The sequence below is a fragment of the Nipponia nippon genome, unplaced genomic scaffold, assembly GCF_047370975.1.
Source record: "Nipponia nippon isolate SJK-2023a ecotype South Korea unplaced genomic scaffold, ASM4737097v1 scaffold_5, whole genome shotgun sequence".
NCBI classification, from domain to species: Eukaryota; Metazoa; Chordata; class Aves; order Pelecaniformes; family Threskiornithidae; genus Nipponia; species Nipponia nippon.
In genome coordinates this window covers 93338730-93361738 of record NW_028262369.1, presented here as the reverse complement: position 1 = coordinate 93361738, position 23009 = coordinate 93338730, and the positions used below count along the sequence as shown (strand labels likewise).

The window sequence follows — 23009 nt, the reverse complement described above, 5'->3', positions numbered from 1 at the left end:
AGAATACATTTCCTGGCTGACAGATGCTGGTTTTTTAAGAAGGTTTTTTAACTTCCAGTAATGGATAACGAGAAACTCTGATTGCTTCTCTTTCTTTTTAGATGGACTAAAGATGTATGTGCTCCTGTTGCATATGTAAAATAGAAAATTGAAAATAGCCAAGCCCAAAGCAAGGCTTTAAGTCAGGAGGTCAGAAACCCCCATCTTGATGAATGTCTTGACTTGTAAGTGAACTGAAAACTGCCATGGTTTGTGAGGGATTTTTAAGACTATATTTGTAAACTTTTTGTAGATTTTTCTATAAGAAAATTTTACTTAAATTTCTGTTGTTCTCAGTTATTTGCTGTATGCTATGGGATTATTAAATAATCTATTAACAATCAAAAATACCTGAATATTTGTCTTGTCAACCTGATACCAGCACCTAAGAAACATTTGTAATAGCATAAAAGATACCAAAGCTACTTATTTTAAGTATAAATAGTGTGAAATAACTGTTTCTGAAGCAGGTCCAGAAATGGAGTTAGTTTGTAAGAAAGACAGTTGTCTTTTTCCTGTTAGTCTCTCCCAGCTTTGGGGAGATATGCCTTGGTCTAACTAGGCATATAATTAAAGATAACAGTTATATTTAAGGAATGGAAAGAACCATAAATATTTGTCACCAACACCACTACCACATCACTAGGCACTAACTCCCTCACTCTAACTGCAGTAACTTCTGTCCACTAATTTCTTTCATAACCTGCATTTTGGCAAATGCTACATTTCATTAAAAATTGACTCCCAGCTGCAACAATAGTTTCATGTTATTCCATATTGCTCATTTACTTTCAAAATAAGGACAGGAAGACGTTTGTATTCCATTATGTGCTTTCCCCTTCCCTCCCCCCGCTCTTTGTTTGGTAATAATTATTCTTCACGGGAGAAAGTGTTTTTTCTTCTTTCTTCCCCAGTTCTATGTGCTTCACAGGCCAGGAAGGGTGTTCTCTTTCTGAGTTAACACTGCTCGACTGAAAAATAAGCAGCAGGTGGTGCTGTAAAGTTCCTAGTCAAACTTGTTATTCAAACATAGAGGTGTGGGGGGGAAGCAAATACGTAGCCTTTCAAAACAGTAAGCACAATGTTTCAGCAAGCCTTTCAAGGCTTCCTGAAAAAAAAAAAAAAAAGTCACCTGGGAATCAAACAGGGTCAAAGTACACAAATTACAATCCCTGTACAAGCTATAAGATTGGCTATTTGAGTAACAGCAAATGTTGAGAGACCTTTTCTACTGTAGCTTAAAGATAATATTGCGTGACGGAGCAGTAAGTTGCCCAGATGATTCCAGGTATGCTGGAGACAAAAAGCTGGTTATTAAAGGAAATAAACTGGCAGATGGAACTAACTTTTCAATATAGTTATGTAGAATTTTGTGTTTAGTTGATTTAAACGTGTTCTGTATTTAGGCATCGAATGTTCTCAGCTCTTCAGGTTTGCTGTATTTGAATGTAGAAAAGTCAAGTTCTCTCTTCCCTGCATCGGTTCAGGTGGGTGATCTGTATGTCTCCACCCTGCTGAGACAGCACATGTTTTCAAGGCTGAAGGAAGGAGTACTTTGGAAAGCAATAAAATGATGTTCGAATTCCTTGATGTTATCAGGCATAAAGACGCATGTTGGTGCTGTTGCCTGAATTCATGTAATAGCCATTTCTCCAAGTGGGTAAGATGCCCCATCTCAGATTTCCTTTATGCACCCAAGAATTAGAGCACAAACGTGCCTCTTGCTGTCCTGCGCACCCGGAGCCGTGGTGGCACCCAGCCCCAGCAATAACTCTGCTCTTGTTATTTTGTGCATCCAGAGCTGTGCTGGGATTCCTCTTAAGCAAAAAAAGGCCCAAGAGGAGATAAAAAGCATTGTCTACTTATTTTCTCTTCCTCTGAAATGGAGGCAGTATCAGCAAATGTCAATTGATATTCAAGCATAAAGGGAAACCTGAGTATCTCAGAAAATGTTTCCACATGACCTTTCTCCAACTAATTGTTTGACAATGTTTTTTGTATTCATCCATTTGTTCATTTATCTATTGGCTGAAAGTCCTGATTTGTTATCGTTCTAGTGTCAGCTAGTTCTGGGAACATTTATCTGTCTACTAGATGGTTTCAGTTAAATATTAATTCTACTGTAATATAAGCAGTGTGGAATAACTGTTTCTGAAGCAGGTCCAGGAATGGAGCTGATTTGTAAGACAGTTGTCTTCTTTCTATTAGCCTCTCTGAGCCTTGAGATAGATGGGGAATTTGCTCAGAATTTTATCGCCATTGCTGGACCTCTACCCAGCGAGTTAGTAAATAGATTGCACCTGCAGAACCAAGTCCTACCCAAGGAAGATCAGGGCCCTGCCGTGGCTGAAGCCCACTATTACCTGTGCCAACAACATCTTGTGGCTCCGGAGCTGCCCCAGTACTTCTCCCACCTTCGTGAGATCGGGGTGACGCATTACAAAGTCTTCCTGCCATGGGCACGCCTTCTTCCGAAGGGGGATGCCGGGAAGCCAGATGAAGCTCAAGTGCAGTGCTACCAGGAGCTGCTCAAGACCCTGGTTGCTGCAGACCTCAGGCCGGTGGTAGTTCTGCATCACCAGCGTGTCCCTGGTGCTGTGGCCGCGCAGGCCGTGGGTAGGAAAGCCAACGCTTTTGCTGACCTTTTTGTGGAATACGCAGAGTTCAGCTTCCGTGTTTTTGGGGACCTGGTTGATGTGTGGCTCACGTTCAGCGACCTGCCAGAGGTCCTTAAAAGCCTGCCTTACGATGACCCCCAGCACCGAGCCCAGGCCCTAGCTACCGCTCATGAAAGAGCTTATACCATCTACCATGAGAAATACTCGCCGGCAGGTAAGGAATGGGGAGAGGGGTTTTTTTATATGACTTTTTCACAAATATTTTTCTATTGGATAAAATGGCAACTGCTACATGCAATCTCTGTGTGAATATGCTATCAGTGCTCTCAGAATTACACAGAAATCCTTGAGTAGCAGGTTCCTTCAAATCCTTTATTTTGATAGTTTTTTTATAACTTAATGGTAATTGCATTTTACTTGAAACGATAGCCAAAATAGTTGGGGATAATATATATGTGTATGTATGCATACTTATATTTCACCTTTTAAGCATCAGGGAGGTATTAAATAGCCTCCAGTTAATCTGAGCAGCAGAATCTAGTACTTCAAAACCAAACATTATAATACTGTCATATGCTTTTTCTCTAAGGGCTGTTGTCCATGTGCACTTAATTTAAAGACCAGCAGATGCCCCTGATGAACTGTAGTCTCATACTGTTCATATACCAAACCTTAAATGTGTTGTATAATAAAAGTGGGACTAAGACTTAGGAAGAATCTTTGATTTGGAGGTCCAGATCTAGCTGAAGAATCAGGTCAAATTCAACTATCAGCCTTCCACCTAAAAGGTGGAAATCTTCGCACATGTATTGACGAAATCCACTTAAACAAAGCTGATCGTGGTTTAAAAGGACATTTCTCATTTAATCAAAGGGAAATGATTTTATTTAACTTTAAAAAGTTAAATGGAGTTAAATAAAGTTAACTTAAAGTTAATAAAGTTAACTTTAAAAAGTTAAATAAAGCAACATGAAACAAAATATTTACTTGTTAGTGTAAAATGAAAATTAATTCTATCAGTTACAAATTACTTTAAAATTACTCAAATCCAGTCTTATTCTATTTTTTCTGTGTACAGTGACAAAGTCATAATAATCAAGCTATTTTGTAGATAATAATGTATTTTTGTGTACCTCTTCCTGACCCACAGAGGAAAGACTAAAAAATTCCTGAAAGCAATATCCTTTGTTTGACTTTCCTCATTGCAGACACTGGGGTTTTAAAGTAATTAGATCTTAACTCTACCTGTGTTACACAGAGCAAGAGAATTTTGCCTCGTCTCTGACGGGTACCTGGGATTTTCTCAGCAGCTGTGCTCTTGGGTCTGCCGTCTTTGGGCTTGGAGTTTCTCTGTCCCAGGCAGACAACCAGTAGAGCTGGCTGAGTCATGTTTTGCAAATTTTTAATTAATTTATTTATTTTTAGTTCCTGCATTTGTCAGGAATACTTTGCAGTACAGTTCACACTGTCTGGTGATAGCCCTTAGAAGTTTCCCAGTTTCCCTCCCGCGTAACCTGTTCCCCCAAGTTCCCGGCATCTCAGCAGCACCCAGCACAGAATGGATTTAAAAATATAACCACTGTAGAACCACCACAAAGGCATGAAAATTAAAGATATTACTTGCAATTATTCAAGGAGTGGAAGGGCACCCACAGGACAGCTGTATTCAGGTCCATCTTCCTGCAAGCAACAGTGCTAAAATGTTTATGAGCAGTCATGATATGACAAGATTTATTGACAAAGACTCCTTGAACTCTGCCTTTGAATTTCTACCTTCTTCAACTCTCTGTTGAAATCATAGTGGGTATTCTGAAATCAGCTACCTAGGGCACTGGCTGATGATCCACATCTTCAAAAATTTCCAACTGATCTTAAAATAACTGCAGTGAACTGAAGTTTTTTATTTGTCCTTAACATACTACTAATAGACTGCCTCTTTTTTTTTCAAGGTGGAAAGCTGTCCATTGTTTTAGGAATGGGTCATGTCTTGGATAGCACTTCATCAGAGTTGCTTTCAGTTTATCTTCAGGTAACACCTTAACAGAAATTATTTCCAAAAGTATATACATTTTATTTTATTTAACTTGATTTTTATGTACGTGATCAAGTGACTTGTTGCAAGTTAAAATTTTAGAAAGTTGACAAATTGGCCAATTCGGTAAATTTTACTTGTTTGATTAGTCTGATCCTGTGAAGCTCACCGATCTTGAAAGTGACTTCAGCATCCTCTCTTGGCTAGTAAGCACTGATTAAGATATATGGAGAAATATTTGCTCTCACAATTTGGCAATTTTAGCAATATGAATGCTTAAAAGACAAGGCGCCTGCAAAAAGTGTACCCAGTGTTATTTTCTTTGCAAGTCTACTTAATGCACCACCAAATAAACAAGATACTTTATTTTAAATAACCACTATTTTAAAAAAATCTGCTTATTATGTTAAAACACAGACAGAACTGTGCTAAAAGTGATCTAGCTGCACAGGGATGGCACAACATGAGGAGAACGTAATCTCTACAAAGATGATGACACCCTTTCTGTAAAGACCAAACCCTCTGTTAGTAGTTGTCTTCACCTAGAGGATGTTGATGTAGAATGTAGTGAACAAATGACAGTGAAGTTTTTTGGCTTGTATTCACAATCCTTCGAGATGTAGCACTAGGGTAAGCAATATTGTAGGCATGGCATTCCAAGGGTATAAGCAAGGTGTGGTTTGTAGGGAGAGGAAAGATGTTGTATTAGATGAGCTGACGAAACTAGAAAACTTTGGACTGAAAAACAAGCTGAAAGATTATCAGATTTTTTTCCAACTTCATCAGCTGGTTTAATAAAAGAATACTATCAATTCCTTTGAACTTGATGACTTCAAGTGGGATAATGCTTGCAGTTTAGAATGACTAAAGATTTCTGAAGTGGACTTTCCCCAAAGGATTATTGATAAGGCCTACCTGAACCACATAGCTGCAAAGGTTTCAGTCTGATTAATCATAGACTTCTTCAGTCTTACTAATTAAAGAATCAACTGTAAATCATTAATATTAAATTCATAAAATACTCCTAAAATTTCCTTTAGCTGTTTAGATTTTACTTTGTTTAGAAGGAGAGACACAAAATGCATTTTCCCATACAGTATCCAGTTTGTACTCATTATATCATCCAGGGGTCCCATATAGCTGTATGGCTTCTTACTCCAGCAATGTATCTTTATGAAATATTTTACAATTTTATATATTTTTAACATAATACCTGCAAAAAAATGCATTTTACCTCAGAATTATTCTTTTCCTTTTCTTGTTTCCAGGATTTGGTAGACTTTCTGTCTCTCAGCCTTCAGTACCGTTGTGGAAATGAAACAGATTTCTACAAGAAATTGAGTGAATTCCAGGTAACATTATGCACAGCGTTCAAAGTATAGCAGCAGACAACAGCCCATAAATAGAAGGGGAATTTCATGTTTCTTGATACGTGTCTAAACAGTTCTGATTTGCTGCGACAGCTCAGACAACAGCTACTCTAGGAAACAGCTGCATACTGCTTACTTACTTCTCTGTTATTCTGACTTTAAAACAGGTGTTCAAAAGTGCTGGAAAGGATCGTCTTGGTCAGTGCGCATTATTGATGCATTAACGACTGGAATGGCGTAATTCTTTTGTCCAGGACTGAAAAACATTCTCTCTCACGTCCTTAGCGTTTGATAAGCTGTTAGGCCAATTCCTATACACTAAAAGACACTATTTTATTCTAGCATGTGTTCTGCAAGTGTACTACCAAACTTTGCAACTGCTCATCAGTAGAGGCAGTGCTAGAAATGTCAATGAGGATGAGCCTGTGAAAGGATTAGATCACATGGCAGCAACAATGTCAGTGATGCTATAGGCTGGTACCTGATATTAAACCTCTGGTAGTGAATTGCATTCTTAAAATCCGTAAGACAAGAGTCATCCAGCAACAGAATAGCAGAATAAGGAGCTCCCCATGTGACTCTTTCTCTTTAGGGTCCCAGCATGCTGCAGTTACTCTAAAAATCTGGAGGGGGCCATTTATGGCAACAGATTCTTACCAAGTAAGCTTTCAAAAAAGGACATAGTTCCTTGTGCCTTTTCAATGACAGGTCAAACACTGAAGGTGTCTGGGGTTTATGCTTTGATTTGCATTGGGCTTTTTTTGGATCAGAGAAAAATAGTGGGTGGTATTTAGTGCTTACTCTGTTGATTTATGAATTTAACTTTGAAAAACATTTATCACTGATTCTCAGTCTTCTAGGTATTTCCTGTTCCATGTTAAAAGCAACAAATGCCAAGAGCATGGTTCTACTAGCTGGCTGATGCTTCTTTTCATACAAGTCTCTGACTTCTGGTTTTGCAGAATGTCTGGAAGGACATAGAGATCTTGGTTTTTAGTCTAAAGTTCCTTGATTGCGGTTCCATGGAAGAGAATCCTTTCATACCAGTAGCTGCCATTGTCACAGGTGAGTGACATTTTTCAAGAAGGAGGAGAGTTTTTTAGCCAAGCTCTGCATGGCAAATTATAGAGGAAATTCAAAATTGTCCAGTCCAGACCGCTGCTATTAGATGAAATAACTTTATGGTTTCTTTCATAGCCTTGTTGGAAAATTAAGAGTGGATGGTGAGCATTAAGGGAGGGGAAGCAGCTTCCCCAAAGCTTTTCATCATTTTCATCAGCCTCAAGTTGCGCCAGTGGAAGTGTAGATTGGATATTAGGAAAAATTTCTTCACCGAAAGGTTTGTCAAGCACTGGAACAGGCTGCCCAGGGAAGTGTCCCCATCCCTGGAGGTGTTTAAGAGACGTGTAGATGTGGTGCTTCGGGACATGGTTTAGTGGTGGACTTGGCAGCGTGAGGTTAACAGTTGGACTCGATGATCTTAAAGGTCTTTTCCAACCCAAATGATTCTTTGATTCTGTGATAATTTTTTAAGATTAAATTGTAAATCTCTAATAAAAACCCAACATATTTGATCTGAGAAAAATAGCTATTAGTTATAAAAAGCGCCTTGTTTCTAAAGGTGTAATTTTGTGTACAAGTAGTGTCATGCAGTCCACGGCATCTAAGTTGTGGCTTAAGTCCATCACTTACCATTTGTTCATTTTCAGCTATTAATAAAGAAAAGGCACGTACAATTGGGTATGACGTTAATGAGTTCTTGGACTTCGCATCATCTCATATTTTAAGGTACAGTTTTTGTCCCTTAAATCAAATACTATAATAAAATGGTGTCCTCTAGATACCTATGTGCAGGCAGACACAAGACAGTCTTAGTGGTAAAGCCTGCTGTTGCTGAAAGGACTGGAAAGGAATACCTTTCTGCTGAGCCCATCTCTTGCTATCACAGGCAACCCTCTGTCCTACAGAGTAGGACAGGCAATGTAATCCTCTTCCTCTCTCTCATCCTTGGTTACCCAGATTGCACCTTCAAGCCAATAGCAACAGGTACATTTTCCAAGCCTTCTGTTCTTTTCAAGAGCAAAATAGTTAAAAATAAAGAAAGAAAGAAAACAGAGGCTTTCATAAGAGAGAAGCCAATTGGGCCTACAGAAATGTAGGAGATGTCATTGTGCAGGGAGATGCTAAGGATTACAGAAGCAGTATTGGTTAGTTTTAGCTTATCCTATGGACACTCATGAGAGCAGTTGTAACGTGAAATTGCTACACACTGCAAGGATTTTGTTTGCACCTTTGACCTAGCTGTAATGAATTACAAGGACCTACCTGCAAATAAATGCATTAGATATATAGCTCTTAAGCTGCTGTGCAGTTAGCTCATTGCTCTGCACCTTCATCTGCTAGACAGTAGGTTGGATTGATCAGATGGCAAAGGAACTTTACCCTGAGTGGCTTATGTCAGCTGAATGGGAAGCAAACAATTCTTTTATCCTCTGTGTTTGCAAGTTGTGTGGCACTGGCATCCACCTTGGAGATTGTAACTTCTTTTTATTCTATTTCCAGCAAAACAAATACTCTACAGGAGAATCCAGATGCTGTTCTTGCACCTCGCTCCTCCTATCAAACAGTTTGGGAAATGTTTGCTAAACAGTCTGAAGTGGAGAGGGATTCTTTTCTGCAAGATGTTTTTCCAAGTGGTTTCCTCTGGGGCACATCCACAGGTGCCTTTAATGTTGAAGGAGCTTGGGCAGAGGATGGGAAAGGAGAGAGCATCTGGGATCAGTTTGGGCATGCAGGTCATGTCTACAGGAACCAAACAGCAGACGTGGCATGTGACAGCTACTATAAAACCAGCTATGACGTTTACCTACTTAGGGGTCTTCATCCCCAACTGTACAAATTTTCTGTATCCTGGCCTAGAATTTTCCCTGCTGGCACCAATGAGACCATCAACTCCAAGGGTGTTGATTATTACAACCAGTTAATTAACCAGCTGCTAGACTCTAACGTCGAGCCCATGGTGACTCTGTTCCACTGGGACCTCCCACAAGCTCTTCAGGTTCTCGGTGGCTGGCAGAATGACAGTATCATAGATGCTTTTGTAAACTATGCAGACTTCTGCTTTGCCACTTTTGGGGATCGGGTCAAGTTCTGGATTACTTTCCATGAGCCTTGGGTTATCAGCTACGCTGGCTATGGCACCGGAGAGCATCCTCCAGGAATCGCTGACCCAGGAGTAGCATCTTACAAGGTAGGGACACGGGAATAACTAGGGTCCTGCAGCTGCCATTGTTGTGTTGTTTTCCTCTGATGGTTCTGTACTTTGTGTTCAAGCTTAATGTGGCCTCTGAGGCAACTGTTTGCTTGTTGGATTTATGATACTTGCAAAAAAATGGGGTAGTTAATGGGTGCTAGATGTCTTTATTTTATTTTTCTATTCTGAAAGCCAGTGTTGATGGATAGCCAGATTCTTCTGCTTAATCCAAAACCTACTGCACTCTCTGGCTATGATTATTTGTTTTGTCAAGGTTTCTTCTTTTGGATGGGGACGACATTCTCGCATGGCAATAATCTCAATGCTTAAGGGTTCTTGTGCAAAGCAGTGTGTCACATATTCCTCTGCTTTCTGCCCCCAGGTGGCCCACACAATTCTCAAGGCTCATGCCAAGGTCTGGCACCTGTATAATGACAAATACCGCTCTCAGCAACTGGGAAAGGTGGGGCTGGTGCTGAACTCGGATTGGGCTGAACCCAAGACTCCAACCAACTCTGAGGACGTGAGGGCATCTGAGAGGTACCTGCAGTTCATGCTTGGCTGGTTTGCTCACCCTATATTTGTTAACGGTGATTACCCAGATATCCTGAAGGCTCAGATCCAGGAGGTAAACCAGCAGTGCTCCACAACAGTTGCACAGCTGCCTCTGTTTACAGAAGAGGAGAAGTCCTGGGTGAAAGGAACTGCAGATTTTTTTGGTCTTTCCCATTACACTTCCCGCCTCGTCAGTGCTGTGACTAATAAGACCTGCACACCAAGCTACGAGGGCATCGGGAACTTCTCCTTGCATGTAGATCCTTCTTGGCCAAAGGCTGCCTCTTCTTGGATCTATGTGGTCCCTTGGGGGTTAAGAAGGCTGCTGAAGTTCGTGTCCCAGGAATATACAGGGACAAAGATCCCAATTTATATAGCAGGAAATGGTATGCCAACAGAAGATGCAGGGGATCTTATTAATGACACCCTGAGAGTGGATTATTTCCGCCAGTACATCAATGAGGCTCTAAAAGGTATGGAGAAATTTAATTTATTTTTTTTTAATAATGGCAACTAGTTGTTCTATCACTTCCGTGGTGGTTAACTTTAAAACATCACGACTTGTGTAGTGATATGAGGTCAGCTGCCTATTGTGTATGCACTGTGACCTCATATACTTCAGCCTATCTGGTGTCCAGATATGGAACTCTCCATTCTGTTTGGATATGGGAATAGGCTTTTTACACCTATGGATTCACATAGCCTCGACCCTAATGTCAGTCCCTCTGTAAGAACAGTGTTTATATACTTCAGCTCCCCTGCAGATGATTTGCCTGCACGCAGGCTTTTCCCTACAAAAATCTCATAGGCCAGGACTGAACCATGTCTTTACTGATTAAGCGGATCTAACTGACAGCATCCTGTACCGTTTCAGGCTAGAACTGTTAGGGAGATATTTATATCTTAATCATTTTGAGTAAGGTTCAAGGTATGCCTGTATCTTTGCAAACTGCTTATCAATTGATGTAAAATAATATTAGTCACTGAAGTTCTGGACAGATAGAGAGATCTGAGATTTCAAATAGAGATTTGGCTGATACTCTGTTCAGATACACAAATCAATACTGCTGGGAAAACTTTATTAAATATGCTGTATTAAATATGCTGATCATCAGCATTTGATCTTCTTGACCTAGTTCTCAACATACCGATAGAAGTGTTAAAGAGCTATGGAAAACACAGTTTAGCATTGCTGTTGTGCCTCAGCAGAAGTAAAGAAGATGGACTGCATATGGGAAGTGAACTTTTCTGGAAGGAGAGAGATTTAGTGCTTTTTTGTAGGCAATGCGAGGAAGGATGCTGGACTTGCCTCTGCTGGTATAGGATATGCTGTTCTGCTAAAAGAAACTCTCTTGTGCTCAGGGAAGACAGGCAAGCACTAAATCCATGTAATATTTCAGTTTAACTATAGTGTTAAATCTAAAAGAGCACCATATACCTAAACTGACGAATTGTGCTTGAAAACAAGAATACAGGGGAAGGGATACCAGGCGCACAAGTGTCCTATACTCAAATATCTCTTGACTAATATTTCTTTTCTCAAGCATTTTTACCACTAAGCATTTGACCAGCTCCTATTACAGTGCTGACTGCTTTTCTTGCCAGATACTCTGATTTTTTGTTTTGTTTTGTTTTGTTTTGTGTTTTCCTAAAAGACCATTTGTAGATATTTGGCTTATCACATTGTTACCCTCAGTTGTGGTGCTTATGTTGTGCTGTGCTGTATTCAGAAAATGTTCAAATGAATAACAGTATCTTGTACTGTTTCTGTGACAGCGGTAAAACTAGACACAGTTGAAGTTCAGTCATATATTGCTCGATCCCTGGTTGATGGCTTTGAAGGCCCAGAGGGGTACGGCCAAAAATTTGGGCTACATCATGTGAATTTTGAAGACAGCAACAGACCAAGGACTCCCAAGGCATCTGCTTATTTCTATTCCAGTGTTATTGAACAAAATGGTTTCCCATCCAAAGCCTTAAACAGATTTTCTACACCGGTGGTGTTTGACCAACCCATGCCAGCAAAGCTTCCGAATTTACCAGCATCAGAAGTTCCCTCCAATGCAAAGGTTGTCTGGCAGAAGTTTTCACCTCAAACAAACTTTGAAAGGGACATGTACTTTTATGGGACATTCCCAGAGGACTTTATGTGGGGTGTGTCTTCTTCTGCCTACCAGGTAGAGGGAGGTTGGGATGCTGATGGCAAAGGACCCAGCATTTGGGATAACTTCACCCATGTCCCAGGGAATATAAAGAATAATGATACTGGAGATATAGCTTGTGATAGCTACCACAAGGTGGAGGAAGATATTTACCTGCTGAGAGCCTTAGGGGTAAAGAACTATCGTTTCTCCCTGTCCTGGCCTCGAATTTTCCCCAACGGAAGGAACAACTCAATAAACAGCCATGGAGTTGACTACTATAACCGTCTCATTGACGGCCTGGTTGCAAACAACATCACTCCAATCGTCACTCTCTACCACTGGGACCTACCACAAGCTCTTCAGGACATTGGTGGCTGGGAGAGCAGTGCGCTAATTGACCTGTTTGATAGTTTTGCCGACTTCTGTTTCCGGACCTTTGGGGACAGGGTGAAGTTCTGGATCACGTTCAATGAACCCCAAGTCATTGCCTGGGTTGGCTATGGCATTGGGGCGTTTCCACCCAATGTCAACGACCCTGGCAGTGCTCCCTACAGGGTTGCTCACATCTTACTGAAAGCTCACGCCAAGGTCTATCACACATACGACGACAAATACAGAGCGAGTCAGGGAGGGGTCATTGCTCTGTGTCCCAACATTGACTGGGTCGAGCCGAAGACACCAAGCAATCCCAGGGACATAGAAGCTGCAGACAGGTACCTGCAGTTTTTGGTGGGGTGGTTTACACACCCAATTTTCAAAAACGGGGACTACCCTGATGTCATGAAGTGGAAAGTTGGGAACAGGAGTGAGCTCCAGAACCTGCCATCATCTCGCTTACCAGTTTTCACAGCAGAGGAGCGCGAATACATCAGGGGCACAGCAGATGTTTTCTGCTTCAATACCTACACCTCCAAAATTGTAACCCATGCAACGACCCGGTTGAAGCCCTTCTCTTATGAGTACGACCAGGAAGTTTTAACAGAGGTTGACAGCTCCTGGCCTTCCTCAGCTGTTCCTGAGCATCGGGCTGTGGCCTGGGGGCTGAGGAGGCTACTGAACTGGATCAAAGAAGAATATGGAAATCCCCCAATATACATAATGGAGAACGGGGTGGGGATAAAGACCAAATCAGATGTTGATGACAGTACCAGGATATTTTACTACAAAACATACATTGATGAAGCTTTAAAAGGTACCAGTGTTTGCTTTTGTTCTGTTGGTGTTGTGTGTCTCCTCTCTAGATTTCTGGCTACTTTATTCCTCTGAGAGTAGTTTTTAAAAGTGATTGATATCAGTCTTTAAATATTCTGAACACAGTATAAACATAGTGTTTCTTTTTATGATCTCCTTTGCATGGCCATTTGTACTTTGTATCCTCCAACTATGAAGAGTCCTCTTAATGATCTTGATTGACCAGCGCCAGCTTTAAGAAGCTAGAAGTGTGCATGTGCTTGCATGTGAATTCCTTGTGGCTCATTTAATGTGTGATTATACCACTGATGCTCTTCCATTTGTTTCTGGTCTTGCAGCTTACAAGTTGGATGGTGTTAATCTGAGAGGATACAACGCTTGGTCTTTCATGGATGACTTTGAATGGTTGAGTGGTTATGATCCAAGATTTGGATTGCACCAGGTTGATTTTGACAATCCCAACAGGCCAAGAACTCCAAAGCGCTCTGCTGTGTACTATGCAGAAATCATCCGCAATAATGGTATCCCATTGCCAAAAGAAGATGAATTTTTATATGGAGAGTTTCCAAAGAACTTTTGGTGGAGTGTAGCAACTTCGGCCTATCAGGTTAGGAAACCGAGACGGACTCTTAAAGTATCTGCAGACAGTTAATTCATTTAGGATGAGACACCTACAGCTTTTGTAACATTAAGTTTTACTGTAATTGAAGGTTAGTGTAACAACTGCTGTAAAAGGGAGGAACTTGGAGACATTTAAGAGCATGGTTATACCACAGATACTGAGACAACAGCGTGGGCTTCACAAGAGCCAGCCAACATGGAGCAGCATGAACTGAAACAATGCCTGTTCTGTGACATCGTACTTTGCTAATACATCTCTCCTTGAGGCCCAAGAGGTCTTACTAGTTTGGTACAGCAAAAACATTGCTATTTCTAGTCTTAAGCTGATAAGTCAAAATATTGTGTGGTGCCACAAAGACTAAGAGGCTGAATTCTTTGCTAGGCCAAGACCCAAATTTGGGGTTTATTAACAATCCCCCCTCCATCTTCAATTACAGATTGAGGGAGGATGGAGAGCAGATGGGAAAGGACTTAGCATTTGGGACCGATTTGCTCACACTCCCTTGAAAATCAGCAATGATGACACTGGAGATGTAGCTTGTGACAGCTACCACAAGATTGAGGAGGATGTGGAAATGCTGAAAAGCCTCAAGGTGTCTCACTATCGCTTTTCAATCTCCTGGCCCCGCATTCTCCCAGATGGGACCACCAGATACATCAATGAAATGGGACTGAACTACTATGAAAGGCTTATTGATGCTCTTCTGGCAGCTAACATTATGCCTCAGGTAACTAAAAACAGTAACTTTCAGGTAACTAAAAAAATAGCAGAACCCAAGTCTGATGCTCAGAGCACGTGTGCATTTCCATCCACGCCCTCCTTCACAGAGAAACTGTTTTTCATTGTGTTCTGCAAGGAAACATGGTTCTTGCATAAGCAAATGAACTGGGATATAGTGATACATTAGAAATTACTGCCCAGAAAGATCATAGTAACCTTATTGCTGGCTGTTTCCAATTACCTTCTCGTCCCTCATGTGCTTGGAAGTGGACTCCACGAGGACCTACACAGCGATCTTTCCAGAGACTGAGGTGAAGCCAACCAACCTGTAGTTCCCAGGATCCTCCTTCTTGCCTTTCTTAGAGATGGGTGTAACATTATTCTTTTCCAGGAGGCTCCACTGATCAGCATGGTTTGTCACCTATAATGAACAGTGACCTCACCACTGCATCAGTCAGCTCTTTCCACATTGTTGAGTGAATATATCTGACCTGTCCCCATAGACTTGGGCACATGTAGCTTTTTTCTGCTTCTACCTGCTGCTGTAGAACATGTAGGACATGGCTGTCCCTGTCCCCCCCAAACCATGCTGGTACACATAGGGACTGTGCACGTGGCTGCACCAAATGCTGCGTACACGCGTATGCACGCCATACAGGGCGCAACCCAGGAATATCTACACAAGCATCAGATCATGCCTGAGCAAACCTGTGCCTTCAGGGCATTGCTCTAGATGGTCCAACGGATGTACCAGCCCGAACAGGCGTTCTGTCGGACTGTGTTTCATCTGACAGCCAGTGCAGGCACAGCGATTTTTCACTGATGAGTTCTTGCTATCACAAGGTTGTGGCGGTTTTTGGTAAAAGCTTCGTCTTCACCATCAGGCAGTCCCTAGAGCTCGAGTCAGTTCCCCATGTCCTAAAGAAACTGAAACACTGGCAAAAAGGTATTTTATCTGAGTGCACGAGTGATCGCTACAAACTCAAACGCTGTTAGGAACAGGTAGCTGCAGATTAAAGCACAGTTTATTTATCCTCATAAATGAGGCTGGGTTACTCCTTATTTCTGAAAGTAAGAGTGATTGGTTGAGTCCTTTCTCTTGCTGTCTTTCCCCACAGGTAACTCTTTATCATTGGGACCTCCCACAGGCACTGCAGAATGTCGGAGGGTGGGAGAATGATACTATAGTTCAGAGATTTAAGGAATATGCTGAGGTCCTTTTCCAGAGACTGGGAGATAAAGTGAAATTTTGGATAACCCTCAATGAACCCTACAACACTGCGTATTTGGGCTATGGCCTTGGCACAGCGGCTCCAGGTGAGACTGCTGGGCATAACCTCAGAGCCTCTGCAGCACTGTAGGCACAGCTCTGTTTTACACTGCAGCAGAGCAGATGCAAGGGCTTGCAAAGGTAGAGCAAGGAAGACGGTGTGGTGGGGTTAAATGGGGTTTGGACTGCTGTGAGGCGGCAAACAGCTCCTTCTTTCACTTTGCCTGTCCTCTCCAAGGACCATCCTCCTCCTTCCACTCCTCTAATCCACCCCTCCTCTGCAACCTCTGGAGTACACTTGCTGTCTGGAGCAGACCCCATTCTCAGACCAGAGAAGGGTTGGGGCTGGAGGAGGGCCAACCTCAGCTGTAGGGCAGAAGCCAGGCAAGGGGAGGGGTGGGAGCTGGCCTGAGCACACAGCTTTCCGCTCTCCATACTGGCAGCAGCAGCCTGTTGCCGGGGCAGAGAGCTGAGGAAGGGGCGGTGCGGGGTCCCACACAACCTGCCCGCTGCAGCTGTGCCTTCAGCTGCCTCTGCCAAAGCTGCGACCTCAGCCCAGGGCTGGGCCCGAGGGCACCAGGTGCTGCAAGTTTATTCATTTACTAGCGGGCCGTTCTGGGTGTTGCGTTAACCTGGGAAGCAGCCGATGAGAGAGCTGGGAACTGCTGCTCCACTGCCTGTGCTGTCCTTGTCCCTGCAGGCATCTCCGTTCGGCCAGGGCGAGCTCCCTACGTGGTGGCACACAACTTAATAAAGGCCCACGCGGAAGCCTGGCACCTCTACAATGAGACCTACCGGGCAAAACAAGGAGGATTGATCTCTATCACCATCAACTCTGACTGGGCAGAACCAAGGAACCCATACAACCAGGAGGACATCGATTCTGCCAGACAATTCTTGCAGGTACAGAGACACCCGGTCACAGCTCTCCCTGCTGCTCCTGCGTTTGTTCATGGTGGCATCCCCCCACCTTGGGTGCTGGAGGTGCCCAAAACCCAGGTCAGCATCGCACTGCGCCAGCATGAAAGAAAAGGGCGAGCCAGAGGGATCGCTGCAAGGAAATGTATCACCCTCTTCTGATGGCTGATCAAGTATGCGACAGAAATGAGACAAAATACGATTGCGGTGCCAAAAGCTTATTAAATTTGCTGCCATTAAATGGGCATCCCTGCATAGCTCTATGTGCCCGTTCATTATAAATTCAGGTACTAGCTACAAAGCAGCACATGAAGGAGAAACGGTTAAATCCCTTGTCTTGATTCATCATTTATCCTTCTCCCTTCTTTCCTGGCTTAGTTTTTTCTAGGTTGGTTTGCTCATCCCATTTTCAAAAATGGCGATTATAACGAAGTGATGAAAACGAGGATTCGGGAACGCAGCCTGGCTCAGGGTCTGAACCAGTCCCGGTAAGAGCCCAGGCGCGTCTGCTTTTCTTATAGCTGCTGTGCCGAAATCTGTTTTTCTGAAAGAAGTGCTAAATTTCAATGTTACTGTAAAAATCTTTCTGTATCCTCACAGAAAAACTCTCGTGTACGCTTTGCCTGTTCCCTGGCTTTACCCCTCTTGCAAACTAAATTTACTAATATAACGTATCTTTGGGGTAGTAAGTTGGCAGCTCAGAGTGATGCAGTAAATGATCTGCATTAGACACAGTGCTTTACCTGACCGTGGTAATTGTGTTTTAACTGTTCTTAAAATGATGTCCTGAACTCCCGCGCTGGGAACTCCTTGGTGCCTCTGAATTATGTTTCCTGTCTTCCATTCCCATTAATTATTCTTAGGCCTATTGTGCTAGCAGTGCTCCATCATGAATGTTTTTCCTTTTCTCTCCCTTTTCAGGCACATAGAAGGAAAGAACTTTTTTTCCCTCTTCACTTTAATAGCAATTTGATGGGGTATGTTAGATCTGGGGCCATTCCTGACCATCCCTCTCTGAAAATGTGAAAGACCACTTGTTTGGAAATGAGGGAGACGGTGGGAGAGTGGGTGTGTGCTCTGAGGCAGAGGCAGCTCTCTTCAAGATTCGAGTTATGCTTTTCTATCTATCTGCCTAAAACACTTGCGTTCTTGAGCACCTTTTTTGACACGTTATTTCTTCTCCGGCAGCTGCTGCCATTAATAAGACAGCAAAGTCACTGTGTGTTGCTCTATGAGATAATGTGCCCGAGCATCTCAATCTGGGGAAGAAGTCCTGTCCTCAGGCTAAGACTGCAAACTCTCAAGGATTGCCAAATCGCCAGGAGCACCGGCTGCATTTTCAGCAGGGGTTGCTGAGGGACCTAATTCCCAGGAGAATTTTCTCCCTCTTCTGGCTAAAAGAGAGCTGAAACCTCGCTCCAGGGTACACTGGATGTCCCCGACTCCGTTTCTTGTTCTGTGTAGGGCTGCAGATCCCAAAGGGGGTGCGGTAAGCACATCGCAACCAAAATGATGGTTACGGGTTCCTCCCAACACGTTCCTGACCGGGCAAACACTGTTTCTTGTCTTATAGAGCAGGATGATGGTCAAACTTCTTGTTTGATCAGGTGTCTCTTTTCTGGTCAGCGAAAGGTCTGCTCCTCTCCTGGAGAACGTTGGAGCAGGCAGCATGAATTGCATACTCTAGCAAAAGCTTAGTTTATACAACAGGACTGGGGAGGGATAGAAGCAAAAGAAGGGGGAATCCTGAGAAGACTTACACTTTGAGGGGTTTATGCTTTTCTCTGTTCTCTATTGCAGACTTCCAGAATTTACTGAAAGTGAAAAGCAAAGAATTAAAGGCACATACGACTACTTTGGTCTAAATCATTATACTACAGTTTTAACGTACAAAGTGAACTATCCTGCTGGTGTTATGTCGTATGACTCTGACAGGTAAGAGATGAATGTTAATTATCGGTCAAGTAAAATATGTGCACCTGGAGCCTGGGCAAACTGAGCAATGTAAACTGAGAGCAAATAAAGCCATGAGGTATTTTAAGCTGTTATAACCAATACCAGGGAAAATATCCCCAAACAGTACCTGTGGTGCTGTTATTTTCACAGAAGTCCAGGAGCAGCCCTCTTTTTACAGCCCTGGTGATAAACTTGAATGGTTAAAACAGAACAAAGAAAATTAGGAGATCTGCTAAAGGAAGGTATCTGCACTTGTGAGTCTCCCCGTGGTTTGGGATCAGCTGCAAGCAGCGTTGGTCCTATTTCCTGCCCCCATCTGCAGCTGGAACCGCTAGATTATCCTGGTTTATGGATACTGCTACATTTGCTGTTAACCAGTTGTTAGTTCCCTCATCACATTGGATAAATGTAAATTCAAAACCTAGACAGCTAAATCGCTTCATGGTTAAGTAGACGTAAGTGAAGATTTTTATTTAGATACCAATTTCTTTCCCCAGCTTCAAAAGGTAAGCAATAGGAGCTTACTAGTTTTTCTGATGAGAATTAAGGTAATGCTGGGCCCACACACGGGGTGAACACAGGCTGTTTTCTGAAACGTTTCCACCGAGAATATATGACATTACGATAGCTTCCCTTTGCTGCTGCATCCCAGCCCCTGTGGGTTAGCCCCGCAGAAGGACACCGGGCTCAGTCGTGCATTCCTGGACGTAGGTGTAAATGGCAATTTTGTGTGCCCAAGCACTGCATTATACGTTGAACAGTAGAAATGGTGCCAAAGGACAAAGATGTGGAGCTAACATCACATCCTCAGCCGTAGCTGATTTAAGCAGAATATGACTGTAAAGTTCGAGGAGCATTTTCTAGAGGCTCGTGAGCACCAGCACCACCTCAGCCCGCTGCGCTTTCACCAGCTTGCCACAACGTCACCTCTGGTTCAGCTTTCCGCGGAGCTCAGCACCGTATTTCTCGGCCCCGCAGCAATGAGGGGCCAGGCACAGCGGCCGGCACGTGGGGCCGGTCCCTTCACCAGTGTCTGCCTTCCTCCGCAGGGGCGTAGCTTCAGTAACCGACCGCAGCTGGCTGAACTCTGGTTCCTTCTGGCTCAAGGTGACACCCTTTGGTTTCCGAAAGCTCCTGAGATGGATAAAGGAAGAGTACAACAACCCTCCGGTTTACGTGACTGAAAACGGGATCTCCGAAAGGGGAGCCTTAGGCTTCAATGACACTTGGCGAACGCATTACTATCGGAGCTACGTTAACGAAGCACTGAAAGGTAAGAGCGATTATTTAAATCTGCTCATACAGATCTCTAGCAAGAAACTGTCCCGCCACAAGACTGATGTGTATAAAGCAAGTTGTGAAGAGCTAAAAGACTACTGCCATCACACTTGCACGGGTTTCCTCTGTATCCGCTTGTGAGAGCCTTTGGGTTTAGCAGAAACTGGCCGTGGACAGCCACGACTTTGCAGGGAAAGGCGATCTGAAGGCAGAACCAACGCCGGGTTTAGCAGGGGAACTGCAGCGCCCTTCTACAGCTGCATCTGGCAGGAGAAGGTTCCACTACTTGGCAGGCAACTGTTACGAATACTTATTTTGACTTCCAGTTTGCTGCTGTGTCCAAAAACTGCATCTTTAAAAACAAAACAAAACAAACCCAAAACCACCCCACCCAAACTGGTTTCAATTACAAGCAGCGACGGGGCAGGGCTTTTTCAGTTTGCTTTTCTGACGTGCTGGGAGCTGCCAGCCAGCCGCTCAGAAAGCGCTCGCTTACTGCCTTTGAGCAGCGAGGCCCCACAAGCATTTCTTTAAACACCGCTTGTGTGTTGATGGCTTTTCTTCTCTGTTCCTAAACCTTTGCTTATTGCACAACAGCTTTGATTTTTGGAGCAGAGAAAAGCAGTCTCCGGTACTGGCAGGCTGACTGTGACCTTGGTTGCTCGTTAGCTTCACTTGGCAGCTGAACTGCCTCAAAGCAACTCAGCTAAGGCAGCACCTGAGAGAGGCGGGAACGGGGCGAGAGCAAAACCAGTGAGGCCAATGTGGCGACCACCGCGCTGCGCTTGGTGCCCTTGTGCCACTCCTGCCGCCCGGCGCACGACTAACCCCTTCTCTCTGCTCCTGGTAACAGCTGTGGTGCTCGACGGCGTCGACTTACGGGGCTACACCGCGTGGACGCTGATGGACAACTTTGAGTGGGCGGTGGGCTTTGACGAAAGGTTTGGCTTCTATCACGTGAATTTCACAGACCCCAGCCTGCCGCGGCGCCCCAAGGCCTCTGCCAGGTTCTACTCGCAGATCATAAACTGCAACGGGTTTCCAGACCCAGCAACGGGCCCCCATCCCTGTCTGGAACTGGAGCCTGAAGGTAAGTGGGGCAGCAGACATCGTGCTTGTGTGCGTGCACCTGATTTAATCCCAAAAGATTTCCATGATCCACTGTCTTTAAAGACACCACCGTTTTCTGCAATACTTTCGAATGGCCCCAGTAGCAAACTGACGCGTCATCAGTTATGACGTTCACGTGGAATTATGTCACTTCTGTATGCAAAACCAGACCAATGACTAAATTTTGTGCATACATGCCTGTCTCCAAAATGCAGCGAAGAAGTTATTCCAGGCTACTGTTCTCTGATTAACAGAACTGCCCAAGATGTTTTCCAAACCACGCACATTCAGTATTCCCACACCATTTTTTTCTAAATGATTTTGAATACGTTATATGAATCGGTGTTTTGGGCAAGACTTTGGAAATATTGCTTCTTTTGTCATTTACGTTTTCTGAACTAGAGGAGCACGTTGAACAGCAACCATTGTTAGCGTGGGGTTTTTAAATAACAGTGTTTATCAGCTTGTTGGGATGACCATGGCTGCCAGAGAACACTCGCCTCTCCTGGAGCCTCAAGCATGCACCGTCGGCCTCGGTTGCGCCCTCGCTCTGAGCTAGAACCACGTCAGTCGCTGCTCCCAAAGAATCAGGGCCGCTGCCGGCGCAGCCGATAGCACGGGGGAAAGCCTCGCAGGGAGCGCGATGCGCACGCCTGCCTGAACTCCTTCACCCCAGGCCCCGCACTAATACTCTCTTGTTGTTTTCCCAGGGACAGCGGTGCCACCAACCGACACCCCGCCAGCGCCGGCTGACAGCGTGCGCTTTTTGGGATTAGATTTAACATCACGAAGTGCAGAAATAGCGCTGTACGTGCTTTTTGCTCTTGCTGTAGTTGGAGCATTGAGCTTGGCTCTTTTTGCATATATGTATGGAAAATTATCCAAAAGATCCCGTAAACGATCACACATGGAACTTAGTAAAATGTAAAGTTTCCCCTTGCTAAAGTGCTTGTTTGTACTACTGTGACTTTGTCTCTTGCCTGAGACATTGCTCTCCATCGTTTTCTTGTATTTTGAAGTTGGTAAGCAAACAAAGGAAAAAATTTTTTTTTCCCTAATGTTAACACTGCTTTTTTCTCCCCAGGCATTATTGATTTGATTTCTTAAAGACAAAAGTAAAATCGCTTGTTCCGATCTACATAAGGATTCTGAACTTGAGTTTAGTCTTGGTTTTGGCTGGGATAGAGTTAGTTTTCTTCCTAGTAGCTGGTATAGCGCTGTGGTTTGGATTTAGGATGAGAATAACGTTGATAACACACTGATGTTTTAGTTGCTGCTAAGCAGTGCTTACACCAGGCAAGGACTTTTCAGCTTCCCATGCTCTGCCCGGTGCACGAGAAGCTGGAGGGGGCACAGCCAGGACAGCTGGCCCAGACTGGCCACAGGGCTATGCCGTACCGTATGGCGTCATGCCCAGTATAGAAACTGGGGGAGTTGGCTCGGGGCAGCGATCGCTGCTCAGGGACGGGCTGGGCATCGGTCAGCGGGTGGTGAGCAAATTGCATTGTGCATCACTTGCTTTGTATGTTCTTTTATCATTAGTATTATCATTTTTTCTTCCTCTGCTGTCCTACCGAACTGTCTTGATCTCCACCCATGGGTTTTACTTTTTTCCCCTGATTCTCTCCCCCCTCCCAGTGGGGGGTGGTGAGCCAGGGGCTGCGTGGGGCTCAGTTGCTAACTGGGGTTAAACCGCACCAACTTTCACCCGTTCTCGCGTCCTCCTCTCCCCTGGGTGATGCAGGTCTCTGCACATTCCCTGGTGTGGGGGAGGGAAGGCCGATTCCTTCCCTGCAGGAAAGCTGTGCCCCTTCCTCCAAAATAAAACCTTCCAGGCTCTTGTATTGCAGCCCCCTGCTAACAACATTTCCATTTCATGTGACAAACACCCATCTTTTTTCTCCCTGTGCCATAGCCTGGACCCAAGACACTA

General features: G+C 43.9%; 1 protein-coding gene across 2 annotated transcripts; it reads left to right on the top strand.

Moving 5' to 3' along the window:
* Nucleotides 1–2207: 2207 nt before the first annotated feature.
* Nucleotides 2208–22278, top strand: LCT (lactase). 2 transcript variants are annotated; one of them, XM_009461777.2, is made up of 19 exons: nt 2208–2871; nt 4607–4636; nt 5179–5240; nt 5958–6041; nt 7022–7124; nt 7769–7847; nt 8248–8285; nt 8627–9309; nt 9695–10340; nt 11644–13203; nt 13541–13809; nt 14261–14551; nt 15663–15861; nt 16515–16717; nt 17111–17220; nt 18533–18667; nt 19738–19961; nt 20820–21056; nt 21793–22278. In XM_009461777.2, exons 1-19 carry the CDS (start codon nt 2208–2210, stop codon nt 22002–22004), a joined length of 5829 nt encoding a protein of 1942 aa, XP_009460052.2. In that variant the 3' UTR covers nt 22005–22278. The 2 variants fall into 2 exon arrangements, with proteins under 2 accessions (XP_009460052.2, XP_087589697.1); XM_087733571.1 differs by lacking the exons at nt 5179–5240; nt 8248–8285 and having other exon boundaries at nt 4607–4686; nt 8622–9309.
* The last annotated feature ends 731 nt before the right edge of the window (nt 22279–23009 follow it).